Source organism: Pristiophorus japonicus, unplaced genomic scaffold (assembly GCF_044704955.1).
Source record: "Pristiophorus japonicus isolate sPriJap1 unplaced genomic scaffold, sPriJap1.hap1 HAP1_SCAFFOLD_635, whole genome shotgun sequence".
Classification (NCBI taxonomy): Eukaryota; Metazoa; Chordata; class Chondrichthyes; family Pristiophoridae; genus Pristiophorus; species Pristiophorus japonicus.
The window spans coordinates 188,574-208,171 of NW_027254547.1; the positions used below are offsets into that span (position 1 = coordinate 188,574).

A 19,598-nucleotide genomic window follows, 5' to 3' on the forward strand; every position below is an offset into this window, starting at 1 on the left:
CAGAAAGATGAGGGATGATCTTATAGAAACATTTAAAATAATGAAAGGGATAGACAAGATAGAGGCAGAGAGGTTGTTTCCACTGGTCGGGGAGACTAGAACTAGGGGGCACAGCCTCAAAATACGGGGAGCCAATTTAAAACCGAGTTGAGAAGGAATATCTTCTCCCAGAGGGTTGTGAATCTGTGGAATTCTCTGCCCAAGGAAGCAGTTGAGGCTAGCTCATTGAATGTATTCATGTCACAGATAGATAGATTTTTAACCAATAAGGGAATTAAGGGTTATGGGGAGCGGGCAGGTAAGTGGAGCTGAGTCCACGGCCAGATCAGCCATGATCTTGTTGAATGGCGGAGCAGGCTCGAGGGGCTAGATGGCCTACTCCATGTTCTTATGTTCTTATGTTCTTATAAAATTCTGATGGGACTGGACAGATTAAATGCAGGTAGAATGTTCCCAATGTTGGGGAAGTCCAGAACCGGGGGTCACAGTCTAAAGATAAGGGGTAAGCCATATAGGACCGAGATGAGGAGAAACTTTTTCACCCAGAGAGTTGTGAACCTGTGGAATTCTCTGCCACAGAGAGTTGATGAGTCCAGTTCGTTGGACAAATTCAAATGGGAGTGAGATGTGACCCTTACGGCTAAAGTGATCAGCGAGTATGGAGAGAAGGCAGGGGTGGGATATTGAGGTTGCATGATCAGCAATGATCATATTGAATGGCGGTGCAGGCTCGAAGGGCCGAATGGTCTGCTCCTGCACCTATTTTCTATGTTTCTATGTTTGCCAGAGGGGAGTGACGTATACTTTTTTATACCTTTTTTTAATTGTATCATTGTATCTGTTGTAACTAAGTAGATCTGTAGGATAGCTGAGGACTGCTGATAAATGTGCATGTGCGTGTGTTTAATAAACTATTCCAAATTGTTTTAAAAAAAATCAGTCTCTGTCAATTTAATGCTAGAAATTTAGAAATCTTACAATAGCCAGAGGTCGTGCCCATATCGGTATCAATGGCATATGTAGAAAGTGGGACAAGGTCCTGCAGGCAGATTTTAGGGATCTCGGAAAGAGATCAAAAAGCAGGATTTCAAAGGTAGTACTCTCCGGATTACTCCCACCGAGCTAGTGAATATAGAAATAGGAGGATAGAGGATAGCTGGAGAGATGACAGAGGGAGATTCTTGGGACATGATGACCAGTTCGCAAGTGAGACCTGCACAGGCCGAATGGGTCGCACCTCAACAGAGCCGGGGCCAATATCCTCACGGGGTGCTTTGCTCGTGGTGTTGGGGAGGGTTCAAACAAATTTGGCAAGGGGGTGGACACCAGGATTTAGCATTAGAAAGGAGAAATAAAATGTACAAAGGATTGGGAGAGACAGATCGCACTAGAGTAAGCAATAAGAAGTTATTCGATAGAGTCAAACTAAGAGTACAAGAAGGCCTAAAATAGGTTTACAGCACATGTGTGAAAACGCATGAAGCCTGGTGAATAAGGTTGCTGAGCTGCAGGCTCAAATAGCCACATGGGAATATAATGCCATGGCGAGAACAGAGACCTGGCTCAAAAAAGGGCAGAATTGGGTATAAAATATTCCTGGATATAAGGTGTTCAGGAAAGATAGGGAAGGAAAGAAAGGAAGTGGGGTGGCACTATTGTTTAAGGAGAATGTTACAGTGCTGGAGAGAAAGGGTGCCCTGGAGGGGTCAAGGACAGAATTGATTTGGTTAGAGTTAAGAAATAATTGAGATGCCATTGCACAACAAGATATATTCTATAGGCCACCAACTAGTGGGAAGGATATAGAGGAGCAAATACAGATGCAAGAACTATAGAGTAGTGATAATGGGAGACTTCAATTATTCTAATATAGTAAGTGTAAAGGGCAGACAGGGGGAAGAATTTCTGAAGTGTGATTAGGAGAACTTTTTTGATTCGCACATTTCCAGCCCAACGAGGAACGAGGCATTACTGGATTGGTTTTGGAGAATGAGGTGGGTTAAGTGGAGCAAGTGTCAGTCGGGGAATATTTAGGGGACAATGAGCATAGTATTATAAAGTTTAGATTAGATATGGAAAAGCACAAGGAACAATCTAAAGTAAAAATACTTAATTGGAAGACAAACTTCAGTGGGTTGAGAACAGATCTGGCTCAGGAAAACTTGAATCAAAGATTGGCAGGCAAAACTGTAACTGAACAATGGGCTGTCTTTAAAGAGGAGATGGTTTGGGTATAGTCAAGGTACAGTGGAACGATAGGGGAACCAAAGTGAGAGCTCCCTGGATGACAAAAGAGATAGAAAGTTGAAGCAGAAAAAGCATATGACAGAAGTCAGGTTGAGCAGACAAGTGAGAATCAGGCTGAATATAGAAAGTTCAGTGGGGAAGTGAAAAAAGAGAGAGGGGCCAAGACAGAGTATGAGAATAGATTGGTAATGAACAAAAGGAAATTCAAATGTCTTCTACGACATATAATTAGTCAATGGGTAGTAAGAAGAGAGGTTGGGCCTGTTAGGGACGAAAAAGGAGACTTACACATGGAGGCAGAGAATATGGCTGACTTACTAAATGAGGACTTTGCATCTGTCTTCACTAAGGAAGAAAATGCTGCCAAAGTTATAGTGAAAGAGGAGGTACTAGATGGTATAAGAATTGATAAAGACGAGATACGAGAAAGGCTGGCTGTATTTAAAGTAGATAAGTTAGCAGGACCGGTTGGGATGCATCCTCGAATGCGGAGGGAAGTTAAGGAAGAAATTGCAGAGGTACTGGTCATAATCTTGCAATCCTCCTTAGATACGGGACTGGTGCCAGAGGACTGGAGAATTGCAAATGTTTTACTCTTGTTCAAAAAAAGTGTGCAAGGATAAATCCAGCAACTACAGGCCAGTCAGTTTAACCTCAGTAGTGGGGAAGCTTTTAAAAATGATAATCAGGGTCAAAATTAAGTCACTTGGACAAGTGTGGATAAATTAAGGAAAGCCAGTTTAAATTTGTTCAAGGCAAATCATGCATAACTAACTTTATTGAGTTTTTTTAATGAGGTAACAGAGAGAGTTGATGAGGGCAATGCGGTTGATGTGGTGTTCATGGATTTCCAAAAGGAGTTTGATGTTGTGTCACATAATAGGATTACAAGCAAAGTTGAAGATCATGGAATAAAAGGGACAATGGCAGCATGGATTCAAAATTGGCTAAGTGACAGGAAACAGAGTCATGGTGAACGGTTGTTTTTCAAACTGAAGGAAGGTGCACAGTGATGTTCCTCAGGGGTCGGTACTAGGACCACTGCTTTTTTTGATATATATTAATGACTTGGATGTACAGAGCACAATTTCAAAATTTGATAAAATTCCAAGACGACAGACTGGTGAAATGGGTAGACACATGGCAGATGAAATTTAACGCAGAAAAGTGCGGTGATACATTTAGGTAAGAAGAACGAGAAGAGGCAATATAACTTAAAGGGTACAATTCTAAAGGAGGTGCATGATCAGAGAGACTGAGGGGTATATGTGCACAAATTATTGAACGTGACAGGGCAAATTGAGAAAGTAGTTAAGAAAGCATACAGGATTCCTGTGCTTCATAAACAGAAGCATAAAGTACAAAAGCAAGGAAGTTATGAACCACCTTTATAAAACATTGGTTCTGCCTCAACTGGAGTATTGTCCAATTCTGGTCACTGCACTTTAGGGAGGATGTGAAGGCCTTCGAGAGGATGCAGAAAAAAATTACTAGAATGGATCCAGAGATGAGGGATTTCAGTTGTGCAGACAGACGAGGGAAGCCGGGGTTGTTCTCCTTAAGAGCACAGAAGGTTGAGAGGAGATTTTAAGAGGTGTGCAACATCATGAGGAGTCGAGACAGAGTCGATAGAGAGAAACTCCTCCCATTGGTGGAAGGGTCAAGAACTTGAGTACACAGATTTAAGGTGCTTCGCAAAAGAACCAAAGGCGACATGAGGGAAAACTTTTTTACGCAGCGAGTGGTTGGGATCTGGAAAGCTCTGCCTGAAAGGCTAGTGGAGGCAGACTCCATTGTAGCTTTCAAAAGGGAATTGAATAAGTACCTGAAGGAAAAAGAAATTGCAGGGCTACGGGGAAAGAGTGGGGGAGTGAGACAAGTTGAAAAGTTCTTACAGAGAGCTGGCACGGGATCAATGTGCCGAATGGCCTCCTTCCATGCTATAACTATGCTATGATTCTATGAAATCTGGATTGCAAGCTAGATCTATTGAGAGAGGCCATTCGACCCATTTTAACTTATTCCTCTGGTAAGACCCGACAATCCATCTCTCCTCATTCCTAGCATTCAAGTGTTTCTTGAATGATTCCACGGTTTTTGCCTCCGTCACCTTACTTGGAAACATAACATAATACGAGCTTGGCTGATCCGATCATGGGCTCAGGTCCATTTTTCTGCCCGCTCCCCATAACCCCTTATTCCCTTATCGGTTAAGAAACTTCTATCTGTCTTAAATTTATTCAATGTCCCAGCATCCACAGCTCTCTGAGGCAGTGAATTCTACAGATCCACAATCCTCGGAAGAAATTTCTTCTCATCTCAGTTTTAAATGGGCGGCCCCCTTTTCTAAGATTATGCTCCCAAGTTCTAGTCTCCCGCCATCAGTGGAAACATTTTCTCTGCCTCCACCTTGTCAAGCCCCCTCATAATCTTATACGTTTTGATAAGATCACCTCTCAATATTCTGAATTCCATTGAGCAGAGGCCCAACCAACTCAACCTTTCCTCATAAGTCAACCCCCTCATCTTCGGAATCAACCGAGTGAACCTTCTCTGAACCACCTCCAAAGCAAGTATATCCTTTCGTAAATATGGAAACCAAAACTACGCAGTATTCCAGGTGTGGCCTCACCAATACCCTGGTGTATCAAGACTTCCCTGCTTTTACACTCCATCCCCTTTAAGATTCCATTTGGCCGTCCTGATCACTTGCTGTACCTGCATACTAACCTTTTGTGTTTCAGGCACAAGTACCCCCAGGTCCCGCTGTACTGCAGCACTTTGCAATCTTTCTCCATTTAAATAATAACTTGCTCTTTGATTTTTTTTCTGCCAAAGTGTACAACCTTACACTTTCCAACATTTTCCTCCATCTGCCAAACTTTTGCCCACTCACTTAGCCAGTCTATGTCCTTTCGTCGATTTTTTTGTGTCCTCCTCACACATTGTTTTTCCTCCCATCTTTGTATCGTCAGCAAACTTGGCCACTTTACACTCAATCCCTTCTTCCAAGTCGTTAATTTAGATTGTAAATAGTTGGAGTCCCAGCACAGATCCCTGCAGCACCCCACGAGTTACTGGTTGCCAACCTGAGAATGAACCATTTATCCCGACTCTGTTTTCTGTCCATTCGACAATCCTCTATCCATGCTGATATATTACCCCCAACCCCATGAACTGTTATCTTGTGCAGTAACCTTTTATGTGGCACCTTGTCAAATGCCTTCTGCAAATCCAAATATACCACATCCACTGGTTCCCCTTTATCCACCCTCTTCGTCACATCCTCAAAGAATTCCAGCAAATTTGTCAAACATGACTTCCCCTTCATAAATCCATGCTGACTCTCCTTGACCGAATTTTGCTTTTCCAAATGTCTTGCTACTGATTCTTTAATAATGAGACTCCAACATCTTCCCAATCACAGATGTTAGGCTAACTGGTCTATAGTTTCCTGCTTTTTGTCTGTCTTTTTTAAATAGGGGCATTACATTTGCAGTTTTCCAATCTGCTGGGAACTCCCCAGAATCCCAATGCATCCACAATCCCTGCCGCTACTAGTAGTAGTAAGGTTGGGGACAGCATCAAACAAGAAATTAGGGACGCATGCAATAAAGGTACAGCAGTTATCATGGGTGACTTTAATCTACATATTGATTGGGCTAACCAAACTGGTAGCAATGCGGTGGAGGAGGATTTCCTGGAATGTATTTGGGATGGTTTTCTCGAACAATATATCGAGGAACCAACCAGGGAGCTGGCCATCCGAGACTGGGTGATGTGCAATGAGAAAGGACTAATTAGCAATCTTGTTCTGGGAGACCCCTTGGGGAAGAGTGACCATAACATGGTAGAATTCTTTATTAGGATGGAGAGTGACACAATTAATTCAGAAACTAGGGTCCTGAACTTAACGAAAGGTAACTTCAATGGTTTGAGGCGTGAATTGGCTAGAATAGACGGGCAAATGATACTTAAAAGGGTTGACGGCGGATAGACAATGGCAAACATGTGAAGATCACATGGATGAACTTCAGCAATTGTACATCTTTGTCTGGAGTAAAAATAAAACAGGGAAGGTGGCTCAACCGTGGCTAACAAGGGAAGAAGAGGCATATAAATTGGCCAGAAAAAGCAGCAAACCTGAGGACTTAGAGAAATTTAGAATTCAGCAGAGGAGGACAAAGGGGTTTAATTCAGAGGGGGGGGGAAATAGAGTAGGGGAAGAGGCTTGCCGGGAACATAAAAACTGACTGCAAAAGCTTCTATAGATATGTGAAGAGAAAAAGATTAGTGAAGACAAACGTAGGTCCCTTGCAGTCAGATTCAGGTGAATTTATAATGGGGAACAAAGAAATGGCAGACCAATTGAACAAATACTTCAGTTCGGTCTTCACAAAGGAAGACACAAATAACCTTCCGGAAGTACTAGGGGACCAAGGGTCTCGTGAGAAGGAGGAACTGAAGGATATCCTTATTAGGTGGGAAATTGTGATCGGGAAATTGCTGGGATTGAAGGCCGATAATCCCCAGGACCTGATAGTCTGCATCCCAGAGTACTTCAGGAAGTGGCCCTAGAAATAGTGAATGCACTGGTGATCATTTTCCAACAGTCTATCGACTCGGGATCAGTTCCTATGGACTGGACGGTCGATAATGTAACACCAATTTTTTAAAAAGGGAGGGAGAGAAAGCGGGTAATTATAGACCAGTTAGCCTGACATCAGTGGTGGAGCAAATGTCGGAATCAATTATTAAGGATGAAATAGCAGCGCATTTGGAAAGTAGTGACAGGATCGGTCCAAGTCAGCATGGATTTATGAAGGGGAAATCATGCTGGACAAATCTTCTGGAATGTTTTGAGGATGGAACTAGTCGACTGGTCATGGGAGAACTAGTGGATGTGGTGTATTTGGACTGTCAAAAGGCTTTTGACAAGGTCCCACACAAGAGATTGGTGTGCAAAATCAAAGCACATGGTATTGGGGGTAATGTACTGATGTGGATAGAGAACTGGTTGGCAGACAGGAAGTAGAGAATCGGGATATACAGGTTCTTTTCAGAATGGCAGGCAGTAACTAGTGGAGTGCCGCAGGGCTCAGTGCTGGGACCCCAGCTCTTTACAATATACATCAATGATTTGGATGAAGGAATTGAGTGTAATATCTCCAAGTTTGCAGATGACACTAAACTGGGTGGAGGTGTGAGCTGTGAGGGGGATGCTAAGAGGCTACAGGGTGACTTAGACAGGTTAGGTGATGGGCAAATGCATGGCAGATGCAGTATAATGTGGAAAAATGTGGGGTTATCCACTTTGGGGTCAAAAACGCAAAGAAAGATTATCTGAATGGCGGCAGATTAGGAAAAGGAGAGGTGCAACGAGACCTGGGTGTCATGGTTCACCAGTCATTGAAAGTTGGCATACAGGTACAGCAGGCGCTAAAGGCGGCAAATGGTATGTTGGCCTTCATAGCTAGGGGATTTGAGCATAGGAGCAGGGAGGTCTTCCTGCAGTTGTACAGGACCTTGGTGAGGCCTCACCTGGAATATTGTGTTCAGTTTTGGTCTCCGAATCTGAGGAAGGACGTTCTTGCTATTGAGGGAATGCAGCGAAGGTTCACCAGACTGATTCCCAGGATGGCAGGACTGACATATGAGAAGAGACTGGATCAACTGGGCCTTCACACATTGGAGTTTAGAAGGATGAGAGGGGATCTCATAGAAACATACAAGATTCTGATAGGACTGGACAGGTTAGATGCGGGTAGATTGTTCCCGATGTTGGGGAAGTCCAGAACCAGGGGACACAGTCTTAGGATAAGGGGTAGGCCATTTAAGACTGAGATGAGGAGAAACCTCTTCACTCAGAGTTGTTAACCTGTGGAATTCCCTGCCGCAGAGAGTTGTTGATTCCAGTTCATTGGATATATTCAAGAGGGAGTTAGATATGGCCCTTACGGCTAAAGGGATCAAGGGTATGGAGAGAAAGCAGGAAAGGGGTACTGAGGGAATGATCAGCCATGATCTTATCGAATGGTGGTGCAAGCTCGAAGGGCAAATGGCCTACTCCTGAACCTATTTTCTATGTTTCTTTGTTTCTCTTAAGACCCTAGGATGCAAGCCATCAGGTCCAGGGGATTTATCTGCCTTTCGTCCCATTATCTTATTGATTGTGTTAAGTTCCTCCCCCCCTATAGCCCCTTGACTATCCACAGTTGGGATATTCTTCGTGTCCTCTACCATCAAGACTGATACAAAACATTTAATCACTTAAGAACTTCCTGACATCAGTCCTAAATTTGCTTTCGACTCGTTTAATTCCTGTGCCTTCGTTCCATTGTCATGATTTAATTTGAAATAGCTTGCTGGATTTGCCCATCTTATATACCATTCCACTGCAGAAACCCAAGGATCTCCAGTCTGCCCTCCTAACTCAGACATTTGGGATCAATCTTATAGCTCTTCTTTGTAGCATTCGAAGGATTTCTTCAAGGCTCAGTAACCAGAAGTCACTCCACAAAAGGTATGGTTTGACCAGAGTTCTTCCTAAGATTAAGCCTTCTTCCAATGTATTCTCTAATATTTTGGCTATAAATTAGCACTTTTCCATTTAACTAATTGCTGCTCCTCGGTGAATGGATATGCTGAATGCAGAGTTTACAAAAGCATCTAGATCTCTTTGAAGTGCAACCTTAGGTATGAATGTTGACGTAGCTATGTACAATATAAGTGGGGTAGTCACTGCATATATACTTTACCTTATATCTGCTCTGAAGAGAGTTTGAAACAAAGGTGTTGCATCTAAAGAAATAAAGCAGTTTTCTTCAAAATATATTAATATTCAGGGAAAACACTGACCACCAGCATAAAACGTTGATATATATACACATATATTTTTACGCCAAAACTGTCACAGATTCTCCATCAAATCATTTACAAAGACTTTCAGAAAGTCTGATCAGAAACCAAAAATCTCAAGTTCAGAGGTAAAAATATTCTGTAGAAAATGCAAGAAATGTGATCACTCACATGTAGCAATGCATACATCTCTCAATTGTCCTGATTTTGAAGGTCAATTTCAATTCAATCCAAACTTTAAATCTGTATCTCCTCATTTTAAAAAGCTGCTATGTATTCAATGTCTCCCTGAAAATTCGACTCCCAATTTCCTGGAATTTTTATTTTTGCACTCGTCCAAAGATTTGAGATTAAAATAAAACAGGATTCAACCCAAACTCGCAAACAATGCAGACAGCTCATGAATCTCTGCTGTGCCTGCTCTTCCTATGTAAAAGGTTCAGGCTTTTCCATTTTTGAATCCACCACTCTGTCCCGACATGAACTTGATTTGATTTTCCTTTTGTTGTCATGTTGATATTTTGCTTAAATATGGAGGGTTTCTTGCATGTCTGGAAACTATAGCAATGCATTAAATTCAGAAGCACATAAATTGTACATACACAGCACAAATATAAATTATTTTATTTAAGTATTCACGGCACCACTATTGGCAAAATAAAAAGTCCCTCGTTTTGAACATTTGTTAATCTCTCTGCTAATGTCACTTTTTTTTTCATTTGAAGAAGAAACACAGAACAATGTAAAAAGGGTAAATGCCCGAAGGGAGAATTTTGGAAGAGACAGCACGGTGATTTTAATATTGATACTTGACATAATATCCTTGGAGGTACAATTGGATTGGAGGAGTACTCACTGTTTGTTAAGTACATATCAAACAATTGTAGTTCACTTTTGTTTAAAAACTGATATAAAATACGAAAGCAGTTATTGGTGTCATTTAAGCAGACCCAAATTACATTGCAACCGATTTTAAAAATAATATCCAAATATGTAGGCTTTACCTCTTACAGGTGGATTATGCATAGTTGGTTGTATTTTGATGCTATTGAGAAGAAAATTTAATGCATTTTCCAATCTATTGCTGTGATCCATTAGGGCCTGTCTTGCTTCTTCCTTGCTGAAACCCATTTCAATTATGTGTTGTAAAGCTCGCTCATCAACCTGCAATAGGAAAGATCTCATAAAACAACAAAATATACACTTTCCCATTAATGTTCAATATTAAAGATCTCTACTGTACTGTATTATCAATGACTGGTTCAAATCTGTTTTAATTCATTCAACATTAGTACCTCCTCTAGAAAGGTTACCCAAACTGTTATAATTTAATTTTAAATTAAAATGAACACAAACTAACACAGTATGATTTTTTTTTAAATAACTGCTTGGGGAATAGAGTCCTTTCACATCTGGTTTGAGGAAACTATCAATGCCTCAGCTCTACCCATCAGGTGCCCTATATGAACCCAATTCTCAACTGAACAGGGACCAAAAGTACAAAATTATTTACATTTTAGGCCTTTTCTAACTTTGTTACATTAAATTGTTTTGACTCCCACATCCAAGATCACTTTCATAAGTGAGTTCCAATTCCCAATGTCTTAAAGTATCTTCAATAAACTTGATATCCAGATGAGTGTTCAGTAACATCGCCAAGTTAATGAACAAAATGTGTCTGTCAATCAGTGTCATCTACTGGAATTATCCTCTGCCTCCACAAGTCACTCTCCCATCCTCAAAAAGCAATAAAGCATCATATCAGCAGACCTTGTTTTCAGGTTAAACTACCAAACAAATGTATTTAACAAAAGATGAACAAGCAAATAATTAACAGTAATGCATAAGCAAAAATCTAATCTAGCTCCTCAAAAGGAAAACTAAAAATCCCAATTTAAGCAACAAGCTGCTTTTCTATATATTAAAGTTTTATTTGGGTTATGTTTATCATCACTGCTGGAGCTGTGATAGTCTGTACTATATCTCTTGGAAGTCAAATAGCTAAAGCTCCTTAAATATCGCCGTGACAGTGACTGGGACCTCCTAGATTTGAATAACTGTCGACAACATTCAAAATATCTGACGATCATACAAATAACAGCACAAATCATATAGCTTGAATTTGTTCAAAAGTAGTTTGGTTCTTCTTTCAAGTTGTGCAGGCAACAGAACTTGTATCGAGTCAATCTTGGGACAAGATTTTATCTCTAGCTAGATGGTTTTAAACTCCTTATGACCAGTGACTAAATTAAAAGGAACCTTGATAATCACTAAAACAAAACAGAACTATTTTATTTTGTCACACTATCCATAATGCAATATGAAGTGACAATATCCATTATAGGTTACTTGATTACATTGAATATAGTAACATAGAATTTTACACCACTGAAAAAGACCATTCAGCCCACACTGGTATTTATGCTCCAGCAAGCGTGTTCTCACCTCATTGGGGTGGGTGGAAATGGCAGGAAACATCTTCCCGCAAAATGCTGAAGTGGTAATCAAAACATAACACAAAGTAGTTCATTTAATTATGAATTACAAGACATGTATAAATCCCATGAAATACTTTTAGAAGTACACAGGTTAAAACCAGCATCACTCACATACGGTGTTACTCAGTGGGTTTAATCATCAAATAATCTTTATATAAGTGACAGGTGCTGCCCAAACGCAGCTTAGGTGTCAAGTGCTCTCTGCAGACAAATAAAAGTTAGAGGTTTCAATTGTACAATTGGAAGAGGATGTCAATTTTGTTTTCTCACTCAACACTATAGTTTGCATGATTATTTAAAGGTTAGTGGTTCAAATAAGACACCAAAGTTACAAATAGCCTGCTTCAGTTGAAGATAAAAGAACTATTCAGCTACGTTGAGATATGCATTGTGGAAGATTTTCCAGCCTCAATAAATCAAGGTACAGTGTCAAAATAGATAAAGGAATTTCAGAAAGTCTATTTAAACAAGTCAAGTTTTATCAAATCATCATGATTTTTGAGTTTGTAAAAGCAACTAACTTTCATGTACCTTTGTTCATTGATATTGAATGCAGACTTGCAAGAACAGGATTCATTACATTACATTACATATGGAGGTCCCGATAACTTTTATCTCGGGCCGAACCAGGCGATTTGTAACTTTGGTGTCTTATTTGAACCCAAGCGTAGCTTCTGACACAATATCCTCCAACATAAAGACCGCCTACTGCCACTTCTGTAACATTGCCTACCTCCATCCCTACCATAGCCCATCTGCTGCTGAAACCCAACGGCAGGCCTTTATTGTTCCCAGGTACAACTATTCCAATGCTCTCTTGGCTGGCATATCTTTCACCTTTCGTCAGCTTCATCTCATTCAAAACTCTGCTGCTTGACCCTTGTTCTACCATTACATCTGTCCTCACTGACTGGCAGGGGAGAGGAATGGCATCATTTAAAGAGTATAGCATTTGTGGTGGAGGCTAAAGGTGATGACTTAAATGTTCCCAATGCTTAATTGGAGAAAATTACAACTCATCCAAACTGGAGGTCAGACAATAATTGACAATACAAAGGCAGTCAAGAGAGGTGGTGGAGAGGTCGAACTGGGTGTTGTCAATAAAAATATGACAGCTGACCCCATGTCTATGCATGATGTCAACAAGGGGAAGCTTGTAGGAAATAATTATTTTTAATGTCAGGTGAATTTGTCACAATACCTGCAAATAAAAAGTTGAAATTAAGAACAAAAGCCTATTATACTAAAATAGCAGATATTCAGAACGACACATTGTCTGAGGTTATCTCGGAACGTAAGTCTTCAACACAGACCTGAAGTTAAAAACACATAGCTACAACTGAACAAGCATCTAGCCATTTTGCATTCCTAATTGTAAACAATCCAGTGTACAAGAATGACAACATCATGTATCGATAAAAAATTAGAACAATTTAGAGTGTATAAAGATATGAGCGTCACTGGCAAGGTTGGCATTTATTGCCTATCCTTTGTTGCCCCAAGATGGTGATGGTGGTGTTGAACTGTTCCCACAATGTTGTTCGGTATGGAGTTTCAGAATTCTAACTCAGGGGCAAAGCAACAATGGCAATATATGCCTAGGTTGGGGTGGTGTAGGATTTTGGAGGGAAACTGAGGTACTGGGGTTTCCCATCCACCTTCTGCACTTGTCCTTCTCGGTGGTGGTGGCGGTCGTGAGTTTGGGAGGTACTGTGAAAGAAGCCTTGGTGACTTGCTACAGTGCATCCTGTAAATAGTACACTCCTGACTTGTGCCTTTTAAGTGGAAACTTTGGAGATTCAGGGAATGAGCCATTTGCCACAGAATACCCAGCCTCTGACCTGCTCCAGTAGCCATGGTATTTATGTGACTGGTCAAATTGAGTTTCTAGTTTATGATGACCCAAGAATATTGATGGTTAGGGACTCAGTGATAGCAATGCCGTTGAACGTCAAGGGAGCTGGTGAGGCTATCCCTTGTTAAAGATGGTTATTGTCTGAGACTTAAGTGGCAAGTAACATCAGCTCAAGCCCAGGTGCTGTCCTGATCCTGCTGCATTTGGACATGGATTGCTTTATTTTCTGAGGAATTTCAAATAGAGCTGAACAGAAGAGTGCAAGATTCTGGATAAAGCTTACATTCCCTGCAGATATATTGCCATGTCATTTACTTGCAACTTTCTAAATCGTTCACTTAATTAACTTTTTTAATTCTCGCTAACAAAACTTGGCACATTCCCTTTGTCAGATGATGACTTTTTAAAATATGTAAACTCTGGTTGACTATTTCAGATACATTTAGGTTATCTAAACATTCAATGAACATACACAAAAAAGTGTTATAAATTTAATTCCTAAACAGCGAGAGATTTTCATTTTACCTGCTTCATTAATAACCATATTATGCAGAAGTGACCTAATGAGACTGGGACCCGACACGAGAATTCTTATTTATGTGCAAATGGTACAGCAACTTCAGGCGAGAGGCAGATGCCAAAAGGTTGCTGTCCGAGTTGATCCACCGTTACAGCTTCATAAAAATCGGATTCTCACTGCCTGCCTCACCATTGAAATGCATTGAATTTTTGTATTCACTCACAGGATGTGGGCAATGCTGGCATTTATTACCCATCCCTAATTAATCTGGAGAAGGTGGGAGTGAGTCGCCTTCTTGAACTGCTGCAGTCCATGCGGTCAAGGTAATCCCACAGTGCTGTTCAGTGGGACGTTCCAAGATTTTGACCCAGTGACGATTAAGGAATGACGATCTATTTCCAAGTCAGGATGGCTTGTGACTTCGAAGTGGTGGTGCTCCAATGTGCTCACTAGGTGGTAGAGGCAATTAGGGATGGGCAATAAATACTAGCCTTGCCAGTGACGCCCACATCCCAGGAACGAAAAATAAAAAAATAAAAATAGGTTTGGGAGATGCTGCTGAAGAAGCCTTGGCAAGTTACTGAAGTGCATCTTGTAGATGGTACTCATTGCTGCCACATTGTGCCCATCAAGGAGGAAGCGATGTTTAATGTGGTGGAAGGGGTGCCGATCAAGCAGGCTGCTTTTTACTGGGTGGTGTCGAACTTCTTATGTGTTGCTGAAGCTAACCTCATCCAGGCAAATGGGGAATATTCCATCACACTCCTGACTTGTGCTTTGCAGATGGTGCAAAGGCTTTGGGGAGTCAGAAGGTGATCCACCCAGTCTCTGACCTGCTCTTATAACCAATGGTGACCCTCAAGATATTGATGGTTCAGGATTCAGTATTGGTAATGCTATTGCATCTCATGGAAAGTTTGATAGACTCTCTCTTCTTGGACATGGTCATTGCCTGGCACTTGTGTGGCACGAATGTTACTTGCCACTTATCAGCCCAAGCCTGGAGGTTCGACAGGTCTTGCTGCATGTGGGCATGGACTGCTTAATTATCTAAGCAATTGCAAATGGAACTGAACACTGTGCAATCATTTGTGAACAGCCCCACTTCTGATCTTATGATGGAGGGAAGGTCATTTATGAAGTAGCCCAAGACACTACCCTGAGGAACTCCTGGGACTGAGATGATTGGACTCTACCACAACCATCATCGTTTGTGCAAGATAGGACTCGAGCCTGTCAAAAGTTTTCCCTCGATCCCCATTGACTTCAATTTTACTATGCCCTTTGATGCCGCACTTGGTCAAATGCTGTCTTGATGTAAAGAGCAGACACTCTAACCTCTGGAATCCAGCTCTTTTGTTCGTGTTTGGACCAAGGCTATAATGAGGTTTGGAGCTGAAATGTCCTGGCAGAACCGAAACGGAGCTTCGAAGAGCAGGTTATTGGTGACTAATTGCCACTTGATAGTCCTGTCGATGACACCTTCCATCACTTTGCTGATGACTGGATTTGTCCTGCTTTTTGTGAACAGGATATACGTGGGCAATATTCCACATTGTAGGGTAGGTGCCAGTGCTGTAGCTCTACTGAAATAGCTGGGCTAGAGGCACGGCTAGTTCAGGAGCGCAAGTCTTCAGTACGACAGCCGGGATGTTGTCGGGGTCGATAGCTTTTGCTGTATCCAGTGCATTCAGCCATTTCTTGATATCATGTGGAATGAACTGAATTGGCTGAAGACTGTCTTCTGTGATTGTGGGGACTTCACGAGGAGGCCATGATGGATCATTCTCTCTCCACTTCTGGCTGAAGATGGTTACGAACGCTTCAGCCTAGTCTTTTGCAGTCGCATGCTGAACTATGCCATTGTTGAGGATGGGGCTGTTCATGAAGCTGCCACCTCCCCTTGGTTGTTTAATTATCCACCATCATTCACAACTTGACATGATTTAACCAGTTGGTTGTGGCTTCGCTTAGCTCTGTCTGTCTCACGCTGCTTCCGCTGTTTAGCATGCGACTAGTCCTGCGTTGTATCTTCCTCAGGTTGGCACCTCATTTTTAGGTACACCAGGTGCTGCTCCTGGCATGCACTACCACAGTCCTCATTGATCCAGGGTTGGTCCCCTCGCTTGACGGTAGTGATAGAGTGAGATGTGACGAGCCGAGGTTACAAATTGTGGTGGAATACAATTTTGCTGCTGCTGAAGGTCCACAGTGCCTCATGGGTGCCCAGTTTTGAGCTACTATATCAGTTCTGAATCTATCTTGTTTAACATGTTGGTTGAGGCCACACAAGATGGATGGTGTCCACAATGTGAAGACAGGACTTTGTCTGCAGAAGGACTGTGCAGTGGTCACTCCTACAAATACTGTCATGGACAGATGCATCTGAGACAGGTAGATTGGCCAAGTAGGTTTCCCTCGTGTTGGTTGTCTTAACAACTTATATTTATATAACATCTCTAATGTAGTAAAATGTCCCAAGGTGCTTCACAAGAGCGTTATTCAACAAAATTTGAACCGCACAAGGTATTAGGACAGACGATTAAAAGCTTGGACAAAGAAGTAGGTTTTAAGGAGCATCTTAAAGAAGGAAAGAAGCAGAGAGGTTTCGGGAGGGAATTCCAAAGCTTAGGGCCGAGTCAGCTAAAGACACGACTTACAACCTTAACATATAATTGAAGTGCACAAATTTAGCATTGCTGCAAAGCTAAAACACAAATGCTAATATTGGGAGCGTAAAGGCACTTTTAGCTTCATTGCCTTTGCCCAGAATAGCCACTCTCCATAATCAACTTGAATCAGTTGAACTGACATCACAGATGAGCCTACAAAAATTGTCTCGAGCCACATATACACATTCAGCAGAGGTCACTGGACAGCAATTGGGCATCGGAATCATTCCACAGTACGTGTTTGTCAAGGTAACTGTAATGCCTTCACTGGTTCCCTTGCGGAGATTTATGCAAAGTGTCAGAAATATTATTAAATGGAGTCTACCTTCATTTCAGAAGTTGTTCAGCAGTTTTCAATTGGGTAGCTTTTATCTGATAAAAACTTTCCCTTTTCACACTGATCACAATTTTGAAGTATACCAAAGTACTTCAGAGTTCAGAGGATAGAGTATGTTATCCCACCATGAATACATACTAAAATTTGCAAAAGGACTTGACTATTTTTTTTTTATAAAAAGAGTTAACCTAAATAGGAGGTAAAGAAAAATAAATGAATTTTTCAGTATCAGATCTAAAAGCTTACCAATTCTCGATATACACCTTCAGGTTTCCCATCTGCCCTTGTACTCCTTTCCTCTCGGTTCCTCTGGAACGCATCCCTGCTCCTGCTGCCTACACCACTCGAGTTTAAATTGCTCCGGGCATTGCTTCCTCCACCAAATGTCTTTGCCTTGATTTCAACAAAAGATATTGAAGATATAATCAATGTTTTTGACCTTGCTTGTATAAAAGCAGAGGATATTTGCAGGGCTTTGAAAAAGCATTTTAAAAATTCTACTTGTACGAACAATTTTATCCAATAATTCCCTATTGTAGACATTACTTTATGCCACAAGTTAAACAGTAAAGCACAAGCTGAGGAATTTAGAATGAGGGGTGATCTCATTGAAACATACGATTCTGAGGGGAATTGACCGGATCGATGCGGAGAGGTTGTTTCCCCTGGCTGCAGAATCTAGAACTAGGGGGCATAGTTTCAGAATAAGGGGTCAAAAATTTAAGGCTGAGGTCAGGAAGAATTTTGGGAAAGGGAAAAGTGGAGCTGAGATCGAAGATCAGCCATGATGTTACTGAATGACAGAGCAAACTCAAAAGGGTCATAAGGCTCACTCCTGCTCCTATTTCTTATGTTCTTATGTGCTTGTTACAGCCTTGGTCCAAACATGGACAGAAGAGCTGCATTCCAGAGGCGAGGAGAGAGTGACTACCCTTGACATCAAGGCAGCATTTGACTGAGTGTGGCATCAAGGAGCCCTAGTAAAGTTGAAGTCAATGGGAATCAGGGGGAAAACTCTCCACTGGCTAGAATAATATCTAGCACAAAGAAAGATGGTTGTGGCTGTTGGAGGCCAATCATCTCAGCTCCAGGACATCACTGCAGGAGTTCCTCAGGGTAGTATCTTAGGCTCAACCATCTTCAGCTGCTTATCAATGACCTTCCCTTTATCATAAGGTCAGAAATGGGGATGTTCGCTAAAGTTGCACAGTGTTCAGTTCCATTCGCAACTCCTCAGATAATGAAGCAGTCCATGCCTGCATGCATCAAGACCAGGAAGACATTCAGGCTTGGGCTGATAAGTAACATTCATGTCACACAAGTGCCAAGCGATGACCATTTCCAACAAGAGAAGGTCTAACCACCTCCCGTTGACAGTCATTACCATCATCGAATCCCCAACCATCAAAATCCTGGGGGTGGGGGGGGGAGGGGGGGTTAGCATTGATCAGAAACTTAACTGGACCAGCCACATAAATACTGTGACAACAAGAGCAGGTCAGAGGCTGGGTATTCTGTGGCGAGTGTCCCACTTCCTGACTCCCCAAAGCCTTTCCACCTTCTACAAGGCACGTCAGGACTGTGATGGAATACTCTCCCACTTGCCTAAACGAGTTGAGCTCCAACTCAAGTAGCTCGACATGATCTAGGACAAAGTAGCCCACTTGATTGGCATCCCATCCACAACTTTATAAACATGCACTCCCTCCACCACTGGCACACCATGTCTGCAATGTGCACCATTTAGGCGATGCACTGCAGCAACTTGCCAAGGCTTCTTCGAGAGCACCACCCAAACCAGCAACCTCTGCCACATCGAAGGACAAGGGCAGCAGGTGCATGGGAACACCACCACCTCCAAGTCACACACTATCCTGACTTGAAAATATATACCCATTCCTTATTAGTCAGTGGATCAAAATCCTGGAACTTCCAACAGCATGGTGGGAATACCTTAATCATATAAACTGCAGTGGTTCAAGGCAGCAGCTCACCATCATCTTCTCAGGACAATTAAGGATGGGCAAGAAATGCTGGCCTACATCCTGCAAATTATTTTTTTTTAAATCAAAAAGATGGTTATACAAGTGTAAGTTGTTGTTATGATGTAGACAGTCTTTTCACACAGCAAAGTCCCCACAAATAGCACTAAGATACATGACCAGATAATTTCATGAGAGATAAATATTGGCCAGGACACTGGAAGGACTGTCATGCGCTTTGCTTTGAATAGTGCCATGGGATCTTTTCTGCTCATCTGATCAGACCGAGTCTTGATTTAACATCTCATCCGAAGGAGGGCACACCTGGGGGTGTAGCACTCCCTCAGTTCTGCACTGACGTGTCAGCCTCGGCTCTGACACTAGTCCCTGGAGTGGAGATTGAACCCACAACCATCTGACTGAGAATCAAGAGCGAAGGCTTACACGAGTTTCCTAGGTGACAACACCCAGCTCTACCTCTCCAGCACTTCTCTCGATCCCTGCTTGGTATCTAAATTGTCAGATTGCTTGTCAGACATCCAGTACTGGATGAGCAGAAATTTTCTCCAATTAAATATTGGGAAGACCGAAGCCATTATCTTTGGTCCTCGCCACAAACTGCATTCCCT

At 41.9% G+C, this 19,598-nt stretch overlaps 1 protein-coding gene across 1 annotated transcript in view; it reads right to left on the bottom strand.

Moving 5' to 3' along the window:
- tdrd3 (tudor domain containing 3) overlaps positions 1-19,598 on the bottom strand; it is a 183,378-nt gene that overhangs the window by 88,953 nt on the left and 74,827 nt on the right. The window contains exons 8-9 of the mRNA XM_070874000.1: positions 17,234-17,380; positions 10,110-10,269 (exon numbers count right to left, since the gene is read on the bottom strand). Of these exons, the coding sequence (XP_070730101.1) occupies positions 10,110-10,269; positions 17,234-17,380 (307 nt within the window). The remainder of the gene's footprint in view (positions 1-10,109; positions 10,270-17,233; positions 17,381-19,598) is intronic.